General features: G+C 44.0%; 6 protein-coding genes across 8 annotated transcripts in view; 3 read left to right on the plus strand and 3 right to left on the minus strand.

Moving 5' to 3' along the window:
• Positions 1-75: 75 nt before the first annotated feature.
• LOC6552201 (SWI/SNF-related matrix-associated actin-dependent regulator of chromatin subfamily B member 1) lies at positions 76-1868 on the minus strand. The gene is made up of 2 exons (XM_001978895.3): positions 1441-1868; positions 76-1009 (listed from the first exon to the last, which is right to left on the minus strand). The coding sequence occupies exons 1-2, from the start codon at positions 1710-1712 to the stop codon at positions 169-171; spliced, it is 1113 nt and encodes a 370-aa protein (XP_001978931.1). The 5' UTR covers positions 1713-1868; the 3' UTR covers positions 76-168.
• A 508-nt stretch (positions 1869-2376) lies between these two features.
• On the plus strand, positions 2377-3600 carry LOC6552404 (39S ribosomal protein L44, mitochondrial). Its single transcript, XM_001978894.3, has 2 exons — positions 2377-2551; positions 2604-3600. Exons 1-2 carry the CDS (start codon positions 2485-2487, stop codon positions 3500-3502), a joined length of 966 nt encoding a protein of 321 aa, XP_001978930.1. The 5' UTR covers positions 2377-2484; the 3' UTR covers positions 3503-3600.
• On the minus strand, positions 3523-5288 carry LOC6552403 (polymerase delta-interacting protein 2). 2 transcript variants are annotated; one of them, XM_001978893.3, is made up of 4 exons: positions 4907-5288; positions 4433-4853; positions 4032-4373; positions 3523-3977 (listed from the first exon to the last, which is right to left on the minus strand). In XM_001978893.3, the coding sequence occupies exons 1-4, from the start codon at positions 5014-5016 to the stop codon at positions 3624-3626; spliced, it is 1227 nt and encodes a 408-aa protein (XP_001978929.1). In that variant the 5' UTR covers positions 5017-5288; the 3' UTR covers positions 3523-3623. The 2 variants fall into 2 exon arrangements, with proteins under 2 accessions (XP_001978929.1, XP_015009554.1); XM_015154068.2 differs by having other exon boundaries at positions 4433-5288.
• A 625-nt stretch (positions 5289-5913) lies between these two features.
• On the plus strand, positions 5914-7467 carry LOC6552402 (60S ribosomal protein L35a). The gene is made up of 5 exons (XM_001978892.3): positions 5914-5988; positions 6049-6077; positions 6674-6902; positions 7069-7296; positions 7361-7467. Exons 3-5 carry the CDS (start codon positions 6681-6683, stop codon positions 7382-7384), a joined length of 474 nt encoding a protein of 157 aa, XP_001978928.1. The 5' UTR covers positions 5914-5988; positions 6049-6077; positions 6674-6680; the 3' UTR covers positions 7385-7467.
• Positions 7468-9151: 1684 nt separating this feature from the next.
• LOC6552401 (eukaryotic translation initiation factor 2-alpha kinase) lies at positions 9152-14862 on the plus strand. Of its 2 annotated transcripts, none has more exons than XM_001978891.3 (4): positions 9152-9696; positions 11287-12022; positions 12082-13242; positions 13327-14862. In XM_001978891.3, exons 1-4 carry the CDS (start codon positions 9473-9475, stop codon positions 14686-14688), a joined length of 3483 nt encoding a protein of 1160 aa, XP_001978927.1. In that variant the 5' UTR covers positions 9152-9472; the 3' UTR covers positions 14689-14862. The 2 variants fall into 2 exon arrangements, with proteins under 2 accessions (XP_001978927.1, XP_015009473.1); XM_015153987.2 differs by lacking the exon at positions 9152-9696 and adding an exon at positions 9708-10142.
• A 1797-nt stretch (positions 14863-16659) lies between these two features.
• The window catches only part of LOC6552400 (ras-like protein family member 10B), a 38927-nt gene continuing 35174 nt past the window's right edge, over positions 16660-20412 (minus strand). Inside the window, 4 exon segments of the mRNA XM_001978890.3 lie at positions 16660-18745; positions 18826-18893; positions 19565-19678; positions 19744-19857. Coding sequence (XP_001978926.2) covers positions 18589-18745; positions 18826-18893; positions 19565-19678; positions 19744-19857 — 453 coding nt within the window. The 3' untranslated portion in view covers positions 16660-18588.

Below are 20412 nucleotides of genomic sequence, written 5' to 3' on the forward strand. Positions count from 1 at the left end.
CATCGTTGGGAACAACTTTTTTGGGCGGACTTAAAAGACAAAAATCTTTCTGGGAGTAGCGTAAAAGACAATTCCTTTTAAAATCGGCAGACACACATTTATTCAAGATTTATAATGGTACTTAATAGGAGGATTACTTTAGTGACATGTTGCTGGATCAGCGGAAGATCACCAACCAGTTGTTGTATTGGCCAGTCGACGCATTCTGCGGGTGTTGCGGTCCTGGTCGCGGATTTTCTTCTCCATTTCGGCGTCGGTAAGCGTCTCTAAAAATGGGGCCCACGCGTCAGCGTCACTGGGGTTCCGGAAGGGCACATCAATCGTCGAGAGAGGGGCCTCACTGAAGGCGTATGTTCGACAGTGCCAGGATAGCTGACCCCTAATGCTGTAGGCAATGGCTGTGACAAACTCTCCTCCCAATCCCAGTTCCGCACAGAGTTTTATGGCAAACTCCTCTGGGTTGTTGTTCTTCTCGGACATGTCCCACTCCACCTGGTCGACGAGCGAGGTGTTGCCCACGTGAATGTTCAGCTTGACAATCACCCGCTGGTCGCAGCTTTCCTCGAGGATAGGGGGATCGTTGGGAAAGGCCTCGATCTGCTGTCGAATGGCCTGTGCAATAGCCGGCACAAAGGGCAGGGGATTGAGGTCCAAGTCGTCGCACAAAACCTCAGCGAACTGCTCCGGAGTAATCATGCTCTCGTTCTTGTTCCATGTGAAAGTGTCGCGCAGCTTTTGACCCTCCAACTCCATGTCTAGTCGAATGGGCACCAGGCATTCCTTCTGCGCCGCATTCTCCAGGCTGGCTGTGGGATCCGTGTCGTCGAAACACATCGGGAATGTGCGAACCTTCTTCGTGTGCACTCGGTTTCGGTTGATGGGCGTGGCCTGCGGCACTGCGTCCAGGTGGCTGGAGTTGGGCATCGTTGGCACATACTGCGGCTGCTTCTTCGACTTGCTCTCACGTGGCACAGGCGTATCGGACGTGTTCACGGAGACAGCGCGATACCTAGGACGGAGATTCATGGTTAGTTATAGCAACTATAAGCAAATTGGCTGATTGGCAATAAAGACAGGCAAAAGGGATATGGCTTTCTGAAAAGCAGTTTGTGCTTATTTGAAAATCATTGTCAATCATACATATGTATATTTGATGAAGGATTCAATTGTTACTATTGACACTAATAAGCTACTCCAGTTCACTCAGTCTGAGGTGTCTTTTAGGGTATGCATTTATTGTAGTTACATATGCATGTAAAGAGCTATATTTGCTAAACAAAGATGATTAAAAGATTCAAAACCTTTTCAGAATGTACGTTAAAATTAAGAAATTAACGACTGTTTTAGTGTTTAATGGTATTTATCGAAACTGTTCTACATAGTTATTATGTTTTGGATATTATTTAGGTAAGACTTTTGTGACTGACACCCCCGACTTACTTTTCATCGTTGCCGGCCATGATATCGTCCACCTCCACAGCGCGGAGCAGCGAGACAGAGCTGGCTAGGATGTGGGAACTGAGGCCAGACTCTGCCAGCCGCTTCCGCTCCTCGTTGGACAGGACGATGCGGGTCATGCCCGGGTACTTCTTGTACAGAATACCTCGGAAGTGGCGCATGTAGTTGCCCACTTCTGAGCCCACGTAGTAGTACTCGCCGCCCTCCTCCAGCTGGAAAGCCACTGGTTTGTCCCCGTACGTCTGTAGGGCCATGTTGGGTATGTTTTCTTCCTTGGGCTCTCAATACGCGGTTTCTCGGTGGGATTCCTTGTTAATATTCGGCGACTTAAATTTTCCTACCGCACACACAAACACAGGCATATACATACATGGCGTCTATCGCGGAAGTGTTGGAAAACGCGCGGGTGCCACCAACGCAATTCAGTGCTGCCGCCTCCTAGCTACAAACACCTAGAGAAGAAACCGAAAACATTTTGCATTGCAATTAATTTCTTAAATTTTACATTAATGTTTAAATATACAAGTATTCTATTTTGAAGTGTTTTTTTTTTGGTTCTACGAGGCTTGATTCAGAAAACTAAAAAATTCGAAAACGCGCGGGTGCCACCAACGTAATTCAGTGCTGCCGCCTCCTAGCTGCAAAAACCTAGACAAGAAACCGAAAACATTTTGCATTGCAATTAATTTGTTAAATTTTACATTAATGTTAAAATAAATAGTATTATATTTAAAAGTGTTTTTTTTTTTGGTTTTACGAGGCTTGATACAGAAAACTAAAAAATTGGTTTGGGGACTAGAATATTGATAATATAATATTTTTCCAAAGTATATACAAACTCTATTGTTGTGGATAAAATTATTAGTAGAAAGATTTAATAAAATGTAGATTACCATCCATTGAAATTAATCAGTTACATATGGGCAGTTAGCTGGCCATCACTGCCACAAAAACCCGCATGACCTGCAACACTGGCTCCCATGCGCGAAAACATATTCGTTAATTATTTCTAAGATCGCTTCAAAGATGTCATTTTTACGCAGTGCCGTTGGTCTCCTGGCTCGTGTCAAGCTCCTGGAGGGCTCCACCTCTGGTAAGTAATCTGGACTCACTTAATCCCAGTCAGTAATCGTGATTTTGGGCAGTGCAAACAAGGCGCCACATCAAACGATGGGTTTCGCCAACGTTACGTGAACTCGCCCATCGGCAAAAGAAACTAGGACCACAGAAACCAGAGCGGCGTGCGGGGTTTATCGAGTGGAACCAGCGCTCGGAGCTCTTTGCTTTCAGCAAGCGTTTGGGAGAATCCTTTGATCTATCGGAGCTGCAGCGTGCCTTTACAGAGAAATCGTTTGCTCAGCGGGAGGAGGATCGGCGTCGGCAGCTAGGCATTGAGGAGTCTGACCTCCAGATACCTCACAATAGCGACCTGGTCGAGAAGGGCCAGCGCATTGCCCGTGCCTACGTCGAGGCCTTCCTGCAGCACCAGCTACCGAAGGTCCCTAATGACGGACTCCAGGCGATCGCCAGTTTTCTTCTTAGCACCGAGACCCTTGCTCACGTCTCCTCTCACCTGGGCACAAAGGATCTGATTCAGTCCACGGAATACCCGCCCTCGGCCGAAAGTATGGCCAAATCTTTACACGCAGTTATTGGAGCACTGGCGAGTTCCAGTGGAATTGAGAAGGCTTTTCTTTTTGTACGCGATTTTATATGTACGCAGCTGAATCAAAAGGACCTGTTAGAGGTGTGGACTCCCCAAGAACCAATCCAGGTGCTGGAAAAGATCTGCCAGGAGCGAAAACTGGGCGAAGCGGAGCCCCGCCTGCTTGGAGACTGCGGAAAGAACACTGTTCTAGCCGCCTACCAAGTAGGCATCTACGCCAATCGCCAGCTGCTGGGCAAGGGATTCGGCGAGGATCTAAAAACAGCCACAGAAACTGCGGCGATCGACGCTCTGCAGAGCATTTTTGACACCCGCGACAACCGAAGACCCTTTGACTTTTCAATTCAGCTAGAACCCAAGAACGTGCGACTTGGCTGAGAAATGAAACGGGCTCTGCGTCCTTGTTGATTATTGTAATTTGCACTAAACACATGTACGCATGCATTGTCAGAAAAGATTGCGTTTTAAAATCATTTAACTACGGGTCAACAACTGTCTCTTAATCGCTATCGTCGCGCTTCTTATCGTGGGCACTGGGCGTGGCCGGTGTGGGCGGCCCCAGGTCGTCCGGTTTGCTCTCCAGTGAGAAGGGCGGAATCTTGCAATCGAAGGAGTAGCCATCCTCGCGCTCTAGCCGGAAGGTGCCCCACATATGGCCGCTGGGCGCCTGCAGACTCACATGGCTGCTGTACTGGAAGGCGGGCAACCGGGGGCTCAGAATGGGCTCCTGGCCCACCACGCCCCTTCCGCGCACCGTCTCCAAGGTTCCGGACAATGAGAATATGCGCCAGTGTCGCTCGCGCAGCTGCACGCTCAGCTCACCAAGGTTCTCCAGCCGGATGCAGTAGCGCCACTGTAAAGGTATTTTATTACGTTTTTCAAAGAAAAGCGTTTCTTATTAACGCACCCAGTAGACCGAACTAGCAGGTGTCTCGCGGCAACCCATGTAAAAAGGGATCACGGTAATGCGGACGTTCTCCGTGGTCTCCTTGTGCACATCGCTCATGTCCAGCCAGGGATGATTCTTCTCCTGCCACGCCTTCAGCGTGTCCTGGCCCACGAATGGCGGGTCCGCCTCCGGAGCGTGCGTAAGGAACTTGTCGAACAACTCGTGCTGCAGCGGACTCTTCTCGCTGGAGCTATAAGGCATGATGTCCACGTGGGCCACGTAGTCCAGCCCGGGGATGGCGTACAAGCTGCGATTGGAGTCCTGGTTGCCCAGAAAAGTGACCGCCTCGGTCTGGGCGCGCTGCAATACACAAATTGCCTAATTAGTAACCGAAGGAAGCAGGGTTCGGCATATCTTACAATGTACGGACAGTCGCGGGTGTCTATGAGAACCTGATAAAAGGTTTGCACCTTGCCTTTGACCTCCTTGGGATCCACTTGGGACGCAGTACCCACACTGGTGGTGCCTTCAGCGGCGTTCGTCTGGAAGGCGGCCGAGGTGGGGGCATCGCCGTTCTGAGCGGTAGCAGCCGTCGGGGGAGCGGAGGTGTTGGCCTTCACACGAAGCGAAGCCTCTTTGGTGCGGTGCTGCTGCGTCGTATTGGCGCTCGCAGTTGTGGCCGCGCTGATCTTGCCGGGATTGTGCAGATCCCGGTCGTAAACGCGGGCTGTCCAGGGGAAGAGTATAACGCCGCGGTAACCAAAGATGCGGTGCAGGAACAGTTGGCCCGTCTCGTAGCGCTCGTCGCGGGCCTCCACTAGACGACCCACCTCAGCAAGTCTGTACAAATAACGTGTTATGCAATTTTCAGGAAGATTCAGGACCCCACTCACTTGGTCGGATACACCGCCTGCTTCTTGACGCCACGCCGCAAAAGGATGTCCACCCGGTGGTGCAGGCGACATCGCTGGTCCCACTTGAACACTTGCACCAGCAAGCTCATCACGGCGCATCCAAAGTTCGCTCGGAATCCCGGGGAGCACCTCTTCGATTTCGGCGTGGTAGCTGCAAGGTTTATGCAACAATCTGCGGCTTCTTCTGGCGATCGGTTCTCAGGTTCGGTTCGCTCTAGCAGGGCACATGTGCTTCTCAATTTTGTAGCTGTCTCTAAAATCTCAACATTGTTATGAAAATTTTGATGTTGTTTTCGGCACTGAAAAAAAACACTACGCGATTGCGTCGAGTCGCCGATAACCACATTCGATTGTCGATAACAGTTTAGGGGCAAATCTTTCAGAATGGTAATTTAAATTTGAAAATATTTAATAATGCAATCAAAATATAAAACAAGAGAGTATAAGTATATACATACTACTAAATACTTTTATTATACTTCTTTATTACTTTATTATTATAAATACTTTTCATTCAACGAATGAAGTATGTTACGTTTTCTATTCAGCGGGGTAAATATACTATTTTAAGGGATAATTTTATTATTATTTCCTGAATCATTTCCTAGTTGTGCACACATAAAGGATAAGCAAAGTACTAAAAGATAATGCATTATCCTTTTTTTTTTTTTGTAAAAATGTAATGCATTAAAATCTAAATGCATAAAAAAATCTGAAAAATCTTTTTGAACTTAAATTATATATTTTTATAGTTTTTGCCAATAAGCGTACAGGATTTATTCGGCAAGATTTAACCCACGAGTATGGATATCTTGAGTTTAAAATATTAAACTTTGTTTAATATCTTAGTATCTTTTTTAATATATTAGTTTTATCTTATTTTTATTTAAATTTTTTTTTTTTTTTTATTATTTTTATTTTCATTTAAACTGATACTTCTATATTGACCCTAACAGCACAGTTTTGGGTAACGGCACGCTGTTACTTTTTACATAAGGCGTTTTTGTGGCGTCTAGCGACAGCCACACTATTTCCTTCTTTTCGCTTCAGTTTCCGGCGAAGTAAGTAAAATAAATTTCTGGGTTTATTTCCTTTTAATAATATATTGTTTTCATTTTTAGCGGTGTTAATTCATTCATCGAACAACAAGGTGGGTTTCCGCAAACATTAATATGGCGAACAGCACATCGGGAAAACAGCAAATAATCGTGGAATAACCTGCAAACGCCAGCCCACGTGCACAAAAATTGGCTGGCGGACTTGATCTGTGATTGTATCTCAATGTTCCTTTGGGACAATCCAGGAATGGACTATCCTACCGTGATGGCAGCTGGATGCCGCACAAAATTTCAGCGCTTCAGACTGCGCACATTATAAGATTGCAATATCCCAGCGTTCAGTTGTCTGCCCTTTTTCTTTATTTTTTAACAAGACTTAAATTTTGTGGAAAATCATAGTGTTTTAGTGAGTGGGTCACAGACTTCCAGCACGTCTTCCCTGTCATCACTTAAAGTTTATAATTTATAAAGCATTACTAGACTCCGTTTGATTTGTTTGTATTATTGTTTGCTATAAAATGATTTTTTTAGTGTCTGATACTGTTGTCCAAACAGAGCTGTGCACCTCAACATCTGAAATGTTTTAAGTATTTTTCGTCATAAAAGTGATCGAACCCCCAATACCCCAACGTACGAATAACTATGATGAATGCCTTCGATTCTAATGATTATCTTTTCTCATGTACAGCTAAGCCATGGCCGATACACAAGCCAAGTCCGCTGCTGCGCCCAAGGCCGCCAAGGCCCAGAAGGCTCCCAAGGCCGCCAAAGCTCCCAAGGCAGAGAAGCCCGCCGCCTCCGAGGCTAAAGTTTCCGCCAGGAAGTACAAGCGCCACGGACGCCTCTTTGCCAAGGCCGTCTTCACCGGCTACAAGCGTGGTCTGAGGAACCAGCACGAGAACCAGGCCATCCTCAAGGTAAGTCTGTACTTCATGCGATTAGTCAGGACTTGACAGAGTTCTTCAAAGTATATATTTAAAAGAAAACTGTATTCCAGTTTTGTAAATTAGCTCAGCCGGTCCAACAACAATGTAAAATGATTTTTGTTTAACCAACATTTAACCGATACTTTTTCGGTTACAGATTGAGGGCGCCCGCCGCAAGGAGCACGGATCCTTCTACGTTGGCAAGCGTTGTGTCTATGTCTACAAGGCCGAGACCAAGAAGTGCGTGCCACAGCATCCAGAGCGCAAGACCCGCGTCCGTGCTGTTTGGGGCAAGGTCACCCGCATCCACGGCAACACCGGCGCTGTGCGTGCCCGTTTCAACAGGAACCTGCCCGGTCATGCCATGGGTCACCGCATCCGCATTGTTAGTTTAAACCTCTTCTGGCCGACAATTGCCTTATATTAACATGCCTAAATTATTTTTACAGATGCTGTACCCATCAAGGATTTAAGTTAATACCCGACTTAAATTACTGACCTGCAGGAGTAAAAAATCCGTTTTACATTAAATGAAACACTTTAAATTTAATTAAAACCCCACTTGGCTTTTAATTAAGGCGAAATTACGTGTAAATGCAGATGACGGTTGGCTTTTTAGCTATAAAATCTATCGAATGCTGTTCGGTATAACTTTCCACACTGCACACTATTTTGATATAGGCGGGACCATCCACATCGCCCTAAAATTAATTTTCTTATGATCTTAAGTAGCTGAGTATCCGATGGAAACAGTTCAGAATACTCCTTATACGAATTCAGCTCGTTTGTATTTTTTGAGGATCTTGGTTAATGTCGATTCTTGAATTCTTGACAATGTGAGCTCAAAGAAGCTGGGTTCGGTAAAATCTAGTTTTTGAAATTTAAAAGGTGGAATCGTTTGCCCACCAATTAGTTTTTTTTGCCCACGTCGTTTTAAAGATGAAATTTTAACATTTTTCGAAAATCAAAAAATTGACTTAACAACGTTTGCCCACCCTTTAGAATTTCGAAAAAATGTTTAGAAAATATAATCCATTAAAGAATTAAGCATTTGCCCATATCTCAAAACTAAATATTTTCAAACAAAATCGTTTGCCCATCCTTTAAAAATAGTTTTTATAGTTTGCCCACCCTCAAAAAACTATTTTGGTTTGCCCACCTCTTAAAATTAAATATTTTCAATAACAAACGTTTGTACATCAGTATGTTTGTATTTTCTGTAAGTTTTGGCGCCAATTAAAAGCCTAGGTACCCGTTACTCGTAGAGTAAAAGGGTATACTAGATTCGTTGAAAATTATGTTACAGGCAAAAGGAAACGTTTCAGCTATAATGTTGACATTAAGCATGCAGCTTGTAGAGACATAGACGCAGCACATGTTTGTTTCCAAATATTGCCACGCCCACAAACCGCACAAAACTGTCACGCCCACACTTTTGAAAAATGTGATATTTTTCACTTTTTTATATATGTTGTAAATTTCTATAGATTTGCCAAAATACTTTTTGCCACGCCCACTCTAACTCCCACAAGCCGCACAAAACTTATACGCCCACACTATTCAGAAATGTTTAAATTTTTTCATTTAATTATTTTTTTCCCAATTTCTACCGATATTCCAGAAAGTTTTGAAATTTCTCGTTTGTTCTTCCACTAGCTTAGTAACGGGTATCTGATAGTCGGGGAACTCGACTATAGAATTCTATCTTGTTTTTGTACTATTCGCGGAGACACACTTGCTGTTCGCAAGTTTGCGTAAACTGAAATAAACACGATTTGTCCCTTTAGATCAGTCCACCTAATAAAATATTAGAATAATAATATAAATTATCATTTCTTTGATGAATAATCTGATTTCTAATCGTTTCTATATTACAACACCCAACAATTATCAAAGGAAGTAAGTAAATCATATTCAACTTAAAGTTCTATTTGAATTTCATATGGAACTGTCCCAATGTATTTTCCGATTACAATCTATTTTTATTTAGGTAAGAAATATGATGCAAATAATACTTTCATATAAAATATTTTAATCATTATTGTTATGTGCTTATGTATGTCAAATAAGGCCCTCAAACATTACCCGCCCAAAAATTTCAAATGGATGAATTAATACAAATTTTTAACCATTATTGTTTACCGAACCGGTTCCCACCTTGTAGTGCTCACTGTAAGGCCTACGAAGGCGGTATTTTCTTGGTATTTCCACGTAATGATGAAATAAACTAAAATGTGGTGTCATCACTGTTATTAAAAGGTACTGAAAACGCGGTCACACTGCAAACGCGCGTTTTGCGGCCCAATCGGGACAAAAACACAAACTAGCCAGTTTTAGTGAATTTAAAAGGTGTAGTTCCTATTGATTGCTGTAGGAACTACCGAGAGTGATGCGGAGATGTGCGCCATCCTTGCCGGGAGCCACTGCCGCCGCTGTTCCACCCACCGACCCCCTAAAGTGAGGTCAACACGTCACCGTTCGAGCCAATTAGAGACTTGCATTTCCGCACCGTTCCCCGCGACCGATTGCCCTCGACCAGGATTACGTTATATGCATGCACGATGGGCATGCAGGACAATTTGGATGGCATCGTGAGGCATCTTCGACGCAACCTAAGCCTTCTGCAGATCATAGCGCTCACCATGGCCGGCCTGGTGGCCATTGATCCCGTCCAGGTGCGAGCTGGGCAACCACCTACAGATTCGGAGCTCCAGACTGCAGGATCTTCTCATCCCCCTGGCCTCGTGCACTGCGTAGATCAGAAAGAGCGCAGCATTGGAAGAAGGTAGGTACTCTATCCAAAGTATCGAGAGGGACTGGTATCGAATGGATCGAAGAAGAAGAGTGCGTTATGTGTGTGTTATGTTTATATGTTCTCGAACATTCGCTAAAATGCAGTGCAAGTGGGAAAACCAGCAGCCAGTACTTAGGCAAATATTGAGAAGAACACGTTGTTGATATTTAGTTAAACTACTCGAATAGTGCTTATTTTATCAGCCAAAACTGGGAATTCAAGGAAAAGTGTGGTATTGTTGGGGTCCTTTAACTTTAAGTAGTTAATTCTGGGACTACAACTTCCGTGGCGGGCCCAATTGCCCGTCTGAAAAAGGTAATTCCGAAAGCTTCTGTTCAACTCGAAGTTTGGGACCGATATGATAATATGAGCCCAATGTTTGCACCTTGGCCAACTATGAAAACCCGTAATCAGTGGACGCGCTTATCAAGCATGCGGTGAGTCATTTGCAAGATCTTAACTGAATTTTTTTTTGTACGAGGCGTCTAGATATGTTGTTTGCCCATCTGGACTGGTTACTCCGATTGTTTTGCTTTCTTTTACGTTTGTGTATGGATTTCATCGCATTTCACCATTCGCCTCCCGTTTGCTCTATCCCCCCTTTTCGAGGACGCCATTTTCGGCTCTTCTGTTGGCAGGACAGAGATGGCGATAGGGGAAATGAAGGGGGGCCAACTGACACTTGTTGTTCCGCTAGCTCTTCTTCTTGGCGCGAAAACAGCTGAGTTTCCTCCCCGCTCCCTTTCTCCGCTGTCAGCTGCGCTAGCCAGTGTGGCCCTTTTCGTGGTTGACTATTCTTGCCCCATGCTCCGTGCACCAGGTGATGAAATTGGTTGCAAGCACAAATAAAATTATGGGTCGGTCGGCGAAAGTTGCAAACTGAAATGCGATTTCCAAGCAGACGGTTGCTTTCAAATATCTTGCAAATTTTACTTTTAGGATTAAATCTTCTGAATTGAAATATTTTAAGCAGTAGCCAGGGAACTTACATTACAAAACAAATTGTTTATTACAAAAAATTTAGAATGTTCAGAATAATAGCATAAACAGGAAAAAGGACTTACAATTTTTTATATTAATGTATGCTGTGTTATTATGTTCTTCCTTTATATGTATAACAAAAGAATTTTAAATGGTTTTTGTTTTTTAATTCGGAGTTCGTTCATGATGTTTGATTATTATCTATATTACCTGTAGTTTAAAAGGATATACTAGTATCTTTATATACATACATATATACAACGGGTGAAGGAAGCCTTCTCGACCACAGAACGCCCGCCTTCTAACGCCAACGAACCGCCCAAAACTGTCTCGCCATGTTTTATTCTATGTGTCGAAGACATGTTGACCACGGCCACTTTAAATCCTAAGTTACAAAATGCTACATTGAGACAGTAGAGACTTTTTTTGCAATAAATATGGGTCATGTATCATCAGCGAAACACTAAAATATTGCCAAATCGTTCCATAATGGACTTCTATTATCTGACATTAGCATTCTCTCCGTTTTTTCTATTAATATGAATAAGGAAATTAATGAATTCAAATTTGTAATTGTTTTGTTATTTATTTTATCCACAGACTCCTATACATTTCCACACTCGATGGACGACTAAGCGCTCTGGACATTGCCAAGTCCGGGAAACTGCGCTGGAGTGTGCCCACCGGACCAGGTTCTCTAATCTCGTCCAGCATCCATCGATTGGAGCTGACCAACAATGGGCAATTCGTACGCATGATTCCCTCTCTGAGCGGCGGCATTTACAAGTTCGACGGCGACTCTATCGATCCCATTCCAATCACGGCGGAGCACCTACTCAGTTCTAGTGCCAAATTCAGCGACGATCTGGTGATATCCGGAGGCAAGGAGACACGGTCCTACGGCGTTTCCGTTCGCACTGGCCAGCTGTTGTATGAATGTTCTCTAAACGGCTGTGTGAATTCTACGGAGGAAGGACTTGCAATTGACGACACCATTAGGGAGCCCCCTGATGAGGATCAGCTGGAGGACGGGGACCAGTTACGGGACGAGGCCGGCTACATAGTGCGCCATGATCCCCTTCTAGACGACGTTATTATCATCCGCCGCCAGACGCAGACGGTTCGGGCTGTGGAATCCCGGACCGGAATGGAGCGTTGGAACTTTAGCGTAGGTCAGCATGAGTTGGATCTGGTAAGACCTTCAGAGTGCCAACTGCAGCCGCGCGATGAGCTGGAGCTGGCTGTTTTGGATGTGGACATCAAGGTGGTAGTGCCCGAGGGAATAATCTGCGCCTTTAGCAAGAGTGAGCCACAGACTATGCTATGGAAGTACAAGGTAAATGGTAATAGCTTTAATATTAAAGACAACTTTACTTAATTCTTTCTCCTTTTTAGTTCGATCACCCAATTGTCAGTGCCTGGATTACGAATGCCGTCGACGAATTGAATCCTATTGATTTGTTTAGCTCGGCCCAGTGGCTTTGGGACCAGGACCAAAATGACAAGGAGCTGCCCAATGCGCCACAAAGCCCGCCATCCATCTACTTGGGCATGTACGATAAGCAGTTATATATTCAGGAGTCAATCCGTCTACGTCAGGAGATTATGGACCAGACAAAGGTATATCAGCAGCTTACAGGCGACACCAACCTAATGCCCAAGATTCCCTGGAAGCCGATAGCTGCCAGTAGCAACTCGTTGGTCATCTTCGGAAAAGATCAGGAGGACCCAGAAATTATTGCTGAGGGAACTGGTACCCAAGGAGGAGAACTTGTGCCATATGATGATCACAACTTCGATGTAGCAGCGCAGTCCGTATTAAATGCATCGGAGTTTGTTAATGGCAATGGTTTTTACTTCTACACCACTGGCGAACTGGAGGGCCCGCAAGAGTGCGGTACGCAGAATACTGCAACTGACCTCCCAGCAATCACAGCTCCCACATCGTCTACCAATGCCACGTCTAAAGGAACGGAAGCTACTGGCAACCATAGCATCAACGACGATTTGGGCTTTAGTTTGGACGACATCGATGCGCCTGTAAAGGTTGTGATATTGTCGTTATGGTTCTGGTGGAAAGAAATCGTGGTCATAGCATTTACCTCGGCCGTAATCCTTAATATTTTTATGGGACAACGAAACCAACGCGTGGAAACAGAGTATCTGGTCATTGAACGTCATGTTCCCGTTCAGACAGCCATCGAGGCCACCGAAGCATCCACACAGGCTTTACTTGGTCCCGTGGTTCCGATGCAGCGACCTGGAAATCGTTTTAGCTTCCCGCATGGACGTGAAAATCAACGCACCATTTCGGAGTCCACAAGTCACTCAGGCGAGCATTACACTTCCCGCTTTCAGTCCGACTTCGAGTTGATGCAGTGCCTCGGTCGCGGGGGTTTTGGAGTGGTCTTTGAAGCTAAGAACAAGCTTGATGAGAACCGGTACGCGATTAAGCGCATAACGCTACCCAATAAGGAATCTTCAAGACAGCGGGTCCTTCGTGAGGCCCGAACGTTGGCCAGTTGTGAGCACCACAACATCGTGCGATACTTTCATGTAAGTTCTTATATAAAGTTAGAAGTTGAAATTCAGTTCTTAAATATAGTCTTATTATAATACTCGTTAATTTTAAACTTCCAGTCCTGGACCGAGACTCCGCCGACTGGTTGGCAGGAAGAAGAGGATCGCAAGCTGCTCGCCCACGAACTCTCAACCTCGATCCAGATAGAGACTCCGGACGATAGTACTATGCCTTCGTTGGCGGAACAGTTAAAGCATAAACGCCATCAGGAGCTCTTGTCCTGGGCTTCGGATGCAGCTAATAGCACGGCTTGCAGTCACGACTTTCATTTACCCAGCGAATCATCACTCAGGAATATACGGGAGGAGTACGACGACGATGAGGAAGAGGACTCGCTCGTTGAATTCCGCAGCGAGTCGCAGTCAGCAGCTTTACGGGCAGAAGAGGAGGATGATACCGACGATGACGATGAAGAGGACGAAAAGCAGGGTGGAGACCATGAGAGATGCCATCGCATTGACATCCATTCGGCCTCGTTTGACCTAAAGAACATAAACTATTCACAGCACCAGCTGGTCTCCAACTCGTTTCAAATCGAATCTGTGCGCCCCAAGAGCAGTGGAAGTGACGATGCGGATGACGATAACAAAGCTAAAAGGAAGCCGCTTACCTTGGCACTGGCCCAGAACCACAATCACAACCAAAACGGAAGCCATCCGACGCCCTCCAGTGCAACGGTACTGAACGGAACGATGGTTAAGCCCAGCAAGGTGTACCTCTACATCCAGATGCAGCTTTGCCGTAAGGAGAGTCTGCGCGACTGGCTAAGGGACAACCGTTCGGAAGCTAGGGCCTCCCACATTGCTGACATTTTTCATCAGATCGTTGATGCCGTTGACTATGTACATTTAAAGGGGCTAATTCATCGGGACCTGAAACCAAGCAACATATTCTTTTCGCAAGATGGGCAGATAAAGATTGGAGACTTCGGGCTCGTCACTGATATGGCCGATATTCCCAACCTAGTGGCCAAGTGTGGGGACCAGAGTGGCCTGCCTTCCTGTGCCCGCCACACCCAGCAGGTGGGCACCCACTTATACATGTCGCCGGAGCAGCTTTTGGGCCAGCACTACGACTACAAGGTTGACATCTATTCACTGGGACTGATCTTCTTCGAGCTACACGTGTACTTCAGCACTGAAATGGAGCGGATCAAGACGCTGCGCAGTCTTCGGGACGGCCAGTATCCCAAGGATTTCGCTGTCAATCACCCGAAGCAGTACGACTTGCTCCAACAAATGCTATCCGCCCAACCAGAGCAGCGCCCGCAGACCAAGCAACTGAAAAGCCAGCTGTGCAACATCCTGCAGCTACCTCATTTCCTGTCGGAAGGACGCAGCGAGCAGGCGGAACTGGCGGAGCGGGCCAGGCGCTTGAGTCGCAGCCGCACCTTCAGCAGCTCCAGCGAGCCGCATCAATGATAGATTAGACCCTATTGACCATGAGCTTAGACACCCATTCTGTCAGCTCCAAACTCAGTCACTTATTAGCATTTCGCGTGTAAGTCATCAGTCGCCATCGTTTATTCCTCACCTGGCTATGCCTCATTCGCTGACCTCGACCCGAAAAAGTCGAAGAGTCATCAACGGCAACACTAGATTCAATAAGTCTTGTATTACGTCTACCTTTACACTTGAGCGTCGCAGATTACCAACAAATTGTCCTTTTGTTTTTAAGACTTAACCCTAGGAATTATACATACACTAAGGATGTACTCCAAAACAGTCGTTAGCTTAAGTTTATGACTTACGATGCTAAATTGTTTGTCTTACTTCGTTTCTACCCATGTAGCCAACCAACCAATGCGAGAGTTGGTTTTTAGTCGTAGTTTGATAGGAGAAAAATAAAAATGTCAAAAAAATATAAATGAAATGTTTTCTAATTGCTCATAGAGATAGTGGTAGTGGCTGTCGCTTGGCTTTTCTTGAAGCAATCGCCGTATACAAGCATTGTCTGAAGTAATGAAATTGGTTGAGTCGCTAAAATGTCTTGTATAAATCAAATACGTAATAAGCCACTAATTAATTAATCGTATACTTGTTATAGAGGGGAGTAGCAGTATTCTGAAATAAGCACTTTTTTCTGTTATCTGTTGTTTTAAAATGAATAAGCCACTTTATTTTTTTAACTTTGAGTTATCTAACAAACATCTAAGGATAAAATCTAAGGATTAAGGATAAACTTAATAAAAATCAAGGAAACATTCCACTTGTTTTGTTTTTGGTGCTTTCACAAACCAGTTTTAAATCTCTATCGATCGTGTTGATAAGCTGTGTAGATTTGTCCCCTGCCCAAGTAATTAAAAGTGCAGCGATTTTAATTTTTATATATCACTTTTTTTATTATCAGCGCCGGAGCGCATTTTCCAAAAACGTTCTCTACTTTGCTAACGGTTGTCGTCGAACTTACACCATCGTTGTGCGTTCTACACTAAGTACAATTTGTCAGCTTCCGTTTCCGGCGGCATTTTATACTCGATTGCTTAACATTTTGTTCGGTGCGTTTCTCTTGCTATTCTGTCCAATTAACAATTTGTTTCTACTTGCAATTGCGTCATGCCTTTTATTATAAAAAAAATAACAGAGATCATGAGCGGCTTACGCATTGGTAATACTTATCTAAACCTAGCGGCTTCACTTAAAATTAATTACGTTTGAATGGCATGAACAAACAACAAGCGGCTGAAGCATTTGATTCGTAATATATGTTTTATTTATTTGCTACACTACATTCTCCTGTTCTTAAACTGTCGCATCGCGTTGCTTGAATGTAAATAATTCAACAATTGTCCTTGCTCAACCATTTTGGCTAACTCCCTCAACTGTTTTGCGTTAGCATTTATTTCTCAAAAATTAACAGCCATTTTGACGAATCCGTAAATTGAAAACCAAGGTAAAACCTGAACAAAACTCGTACAATTATCGTTACATTTAAATATGTGTATATATAGGTATGTCATATAAGTATATTTCGGGCTTTCAGTTGCTTACATGCGAAGAGTTATGCAAGTTTGGAATGGGTTTTCAGTTTGGATAGAGACATGTCATAAATACATTTCTCAACTTGGTATCTGTATGGTAATGGGTGCAGGTTGAAAATTCCCGGTTTGTAAGCTGCTAATATCATTAGTGTTTAGACGGCCCATCCTTTATTAAAGAGGGGGTAAGGTTTTTCATTTATTTGTGTTTCAATATTTCAAGAACATTGTGTAAAAGTAATCGGAGTGAAGCAGCTCCACCAGCTGGGTTTTTACAAGGATGCCCGCGTTTTTATTATTTCTGAAGTCGCTGAACATCCTTGCACTAAAGGCAACCCTCAGATTGTTGTGAAATTTACAAACTTTTTTAATTCCACAAAAAGTATATAAAAATTTAAAATCTAAAAAAGGGCTGTGTGATTACCGACGTAAAGTTTATATTTTTTCTAATCCTGTAATCTCCTACGATTCTGACGCAAGCCATATTTTTTGAAGAGGCGCCAGGAGCCCTGGTGTTTACTTATGTATTTTGGGCAAAATACACCAAGTAACCGTGTGCAACCTTATTAACAAGAAGAATAACTAAAGCTTACATATTTTCAGAATAAAATCGCAAAACAAGGCCTTCTTCTGGCCTTTGAAACCTTACCCCCTCCCCTTTGGAGCCGCAAAATGTATATTAATAATAATATGTATGTATAACAATAATGGGCTAGTCCCCTCGTATTATTATCGACTTTGCATTGCTTAACCTTGAAATAATGTCGTAAAATTATTTCAAGATACTCTTTACCTCAGCTATTCTTAGAATCTTAGCCAAGCACTCAACTGAGAGTGGAACCAATCCTGGCAGTGAGCCCAGTTATCTACCTTGAATATCAGTTAGAGCTTACTTATATTGCTGTAAAAGTCGGTTTTCGTAGCTTTTCGCCAAGTTCTTCCATTGAAATCTCTATGTACAAAGTCAGCCTTGATTGCTTTTCTGTTGAGTAGTTTGAGTTGTTTTCTTGAGGTAAAGAAAGAGATCAGAATGGTATGCGCGTGTTTCGTAGCTCAGCACAGAACCTTATTAACTTGGCCATTGCCAGCGGATACTGTACCTAGCTAATAGATCGGCGATATTGATACTTCTATGCCCAGATGTTGCTTTCGACCATCAATATGGGGTCTGACAATTTCGAGGATGCGATGGTAACACAATCTCGGTTTTGTGCGCTTCGATCAAGTTGTAATCTTACTTTACTCTAAGGTGTTCTATGAAGTATTTGCTTCTGGGTTCTTAAGGCTTCTGGATCACGGCTCCTCGATTTCGTAACACTGGCAAATTATACATATGGCCTTTGTGGCTTAAGGGATGGGACATTACATTATCTTGATGTCAGATTCCGATTGTAATTAATTTCAAGTAATTTTCGAAGGTGGCTCTGGTGCGCAGAGAATATTTATGGATTATGGAGCAGGCCTGTTGAGGATTTTCATGGGATGATTGTGACTGTTTGATTTTACCGCATTCAATCGCTTTAAGTGTTTACTTAGGGCTATTTATTAAATGGCTCTTACTCGTATGTTGTCCTATAGCTAAATATTTGTGGTAATCCCGATTCGGATACTTGACTTCGCTTGACATTAGCCGACGTTCTGGGTCGGTGTGCCTTAAGAACTAATTCTTGAAATGATCACAACGTTAATGTATACATACATGCTTAAGTATATGTGTATAGCTTAGGTCGACTACTTTAGTTCCTATACGTCTTTAGTTGGTTTGATAACAAGGTTATTCGTTCGTACATAAAACGTATTGTAAATTATGGTGGGATTAATTGCCTACTTACGATCCACGACAGAAATAATAACCACAACGATGATAATAGCCGCAAAGGAATCAAACTTTCGCCGACAATTGTGGCTGCACTTTGCGGATATCGCTGCATATTCATGGCCACTACGCTTCCTGCCAGCTAACGGCATTGAATTGCAAATGCGGACGCACAAAAGCTGTCGTCAGGATCGGGATCTGGGTGCTGGGTGCTGGCCAAACGGGTCCTCCGTGTGGCGTTGCCATTGCCATTAAAATGAGCACAGCAAAAGCGTCCATGGAAACAGCCAGAAAAAGGTTGTAATAATGGCAAACAAAGGAGGAGCTGTGCGGAGTGTGGCCACTAAAAATATATGGTAAAATATGCATCAGCAAGCGTTGGCGAGGGGCAACAATGTCGTCTTTGTGCTTCCTCCCTGGAGATTGCGTATACGCCACCGCGTCCCAGCTGCAGCAGCTCGCAACGAATTCACTTGGATGTAATGCGCCAGATCAGCGCCTTTGCTTATAAAACTTATGCAACTTTTGCTACAGTATTGTACAGCGTCCTTTATTCCTAGTTGATTGTGAGTACTCAGTGCCAACCAGGCCACCGACCCCGGCCACGCCTCCGCCGGCGCCGCCTCCTCCCGCGCTGGTGCAGCCCATCAGCTCACGGAAAACGTCTCCGATTTTGTAGTTATATCTGCGGAAGAGCCCGGAGAAGAGAAGCCCCCGTTACGTTAGTCCACATATCGGATGGCAGAGGGGCTATTGATTACTCACTGCGCCGAGCACTCGACGTAGCCGCAGCGCCAATGTTTGCGCACCAGCGTGGAAATATCCTTGAGCTCCTGCCAGTCCGCCGCCAGGATGTGTGTGTGTGCGATAATGGAAAGGATTCAATATTGAGTGAAAGTCTGCTGAAAGCCAATAGCTGCCAACTGTGAATAGTCGAGTCCTTCGGCCTTTCGGCGACATAATTTCAATGGCTTTGGCGATGGAACAGATTGTCCATCTTGGGTATCAATATTTCTTACACTCAAAATACGGAAATTCACCTACCGAACGATTCGAGATCGCTTAATACCATCGAATTCATCTCTATTTACAATAAGAATTAAACCTAAAATTGTTTTACTATGATTATCTTACAAGCATTTTAGAGCTGCTCTTCAAATTGTAAATTACTTTGAAAAAACCGTGTAAGTTGCAAATATATTTAAGCTTCTAAGAAATGTAAATTGGTTTCGACTTTGAAAACTGTTAGTTCGGATAATATCTTTTGAAAGTAATATATTTCAAATGAAATAATAAAAAAAAGGGGGTTTGTCATTGAATCTATTTAGGTATTATTGACAATAACATCATAAAGTCTGCAATTAGTTGGCATGAAATATACTTTCTGGCTATTATCAAAGTCGCACGATTACCATGACTAACAGCTTTCTAGCTTAGTACCTTCTAGATGTCCAAAATAAGTTGGATGAGCTTAAGGGATTTTAGGGCTTCCAAGTCCACTCACCTGCGAGTTGGCCTGCGCCTCAGTCACATTGTCAAATTTATTGCCGACCACAATTATGCTAAAATCACGATGACTGAAACTGTCCAAGATCTGATCCCTCATCGAGCGGCAGTACTGGAATGAGAACAAGTGAGGATCGATAGGGATATCGTTAGGGTGTATGGAAGAGCGGGTCTCACTTGAAAGGTCTCCAAGTTGCCCATGTCGTAGACCAAGACATAGGCGTGAACCGTTCGCAGCCCCAGCGGATGTCCGTTGTTCCACTCGGCGAAGTTGTCAGCCGGAAATCGCTTCTGGCGGATGGCGAAGCGATTACCGTGCCAATTGGGCGGGTGTTTGTTTTTTATCAGCATATTTCCGCAAACAAACGGGCAAACAAACAAGAGGCACATGTGTCCACACGGTTGAGTTGTGTTTCCGTTTCGCATTATTTTGGCACGTGTATGAAAAGCAAATATGGAATTGGGAAAAGCGTTTCAGGCATTTAATGGGGGCTCACAACTTGCAGCAATATGACATGAAATATGGATGGAAATGGATGCAAATCGATGGATGCTGTTTCTTATTTTGGAATGCCAATCTGCCGACCACAAGGTATTATTTGCTATGGGTCACTGTCGCCTTTGTTGCCTTCGAGCAGGAAAAATGCAGTTTTGCATGTTACAATAATGTGTAGATTCACTCGTCATAGTACTTAGTACAAAGACCTGGCACCAAATTCAGTTTCAAAGTTATTTCGCAAGAGACAAATTTGCCCAAAGTTCAGCCATTAATTCATCCACTTTAGTCGGACTCCAGCCGCATTTGTCTGGCGCAAAGTTCACTGAAAAGTGCACTGAGCACACACT

The sequence above is a fragment of the Drosophila erecta genome, unplaced genomic scaffold (assembly GCF_003286155.1).
Source record: "Drosophila erecta strain 14021-0224.00,06,07 unplaced genomic scaffold, DereRS2 tig00000000-arrow-pilon, whole genome shotgun sequence".
NCBI lineage: Eukaryota > Metazoa > Arthropoda > Insecta > Diptera > Drosophilidae > Drosophila > Drosophila erecta.

What these genes read in the sequence shown, in the direction of transcription:
- LOC6552201 (XM_001978895.3), bottom strand. Translation starts at nt 1,712, where the DNA reads ATGGCCCTACAGACGTACGGGGACAAACCAGTGGCTTTCCAGCTGGAG. An exon ending in ATGGCCGGCAACGATGAAAA is followed by an intron (nt 1,010 to 1,440) that starts GTAAGTCGGGGG and finishes TCTCCGTCCTAG; the next exon opens with GTATCGCGCTGTCTCCGTGA.
- LOC6552404 (XM_001978894.3), top strand. Translation starts at nt 2,485, where the DNA reads ATGTCATTTTTACGCAGTGCCGTTGGTCTCCTGGCTCGTGTCAAGCTC. An exon ending in CCTGGAGGGCTCCACCTCTG is followed by an intron (nt 2,552 to 2,603) that starts GTAAGTAATCTG and finishes GATTTTGGGCAG; the next exon opens with TGCAAACAAGGCGCCACATC.
- LOC6552403 (XM_015154068.2), bottom strand. Translation starts at nt 5,026, where the DNA reads ATGCGCCGTGATGAGCTTGCTGGTGCAAGTGTTCAAGTGGGACCAGCG. An exon ending in CCCGCGACTGTCCGTACATT is followed by an intron (nt 4,374 to 4,432) that starts GTAAGATATGCC and finishes TGTGTATTGCAG; the next exon opens with CGCGCCCAGACCGAGGCGGT. An exon ending in CTGCTAGTTCGGTCTACTGG is followed by an intron (nt 3,978 to 4,031) that starts GTGCGTTAATAA and finishes ATACCTTTACAG; the next exon opens with TGGCGCTACTGCATCCGGCT.
- LOC6552402 (XM_001978892.3), top strand. Translation starts at nt 6,681, where the DNA reads ATGGCCGATACACAAGCCAAGTCCGCTGCTGCGCCCAAGGCCGCCAAG. An exon ending in AGAACCAGGCCATCCTCAAG is followed by an intron (nt 6,903 to 7,068) that starts GTAAGTCTGTAC and finishes TTTCGGTTACAG; the next exon opens with ATTGAGGGCGCCCGCCGCAA. An exon ending in TGGGTCACCGCATCCGCATT is followed by an intron (nt 7,297 to 7,360) that starts GTTAGTTTAAAC and finishes TTATTTTTACAG; the next exon opens with ATGCTGTACCCATCAAGGAT.
- LOC6552401 (XM_001978891.3), top strand. Translation starts at nt 9,473, where the DNA reads ATGGGCATGCAGGACAATTTGGATGGCATCGTGAGGCATCTTCGACGC. An exon ending in CTATGCTATGGAAGTACAAG is followed by an intron (nt 12,023 to 12,081) that starts GTAAATGGTAAT and finishes TCTCCTTTTTAG; the next exon opens with TTCGATCACCCAATTGTCAG. An exon ending in ACATCGTGCGATACTTTCAT is followed by an intron (nt 13,243 to 13,326) that starts GTAAGTTCTTAT and finishes TTAAACTTCCAG; the next exon opens with TCCTGGACCGAGACTCCGCC.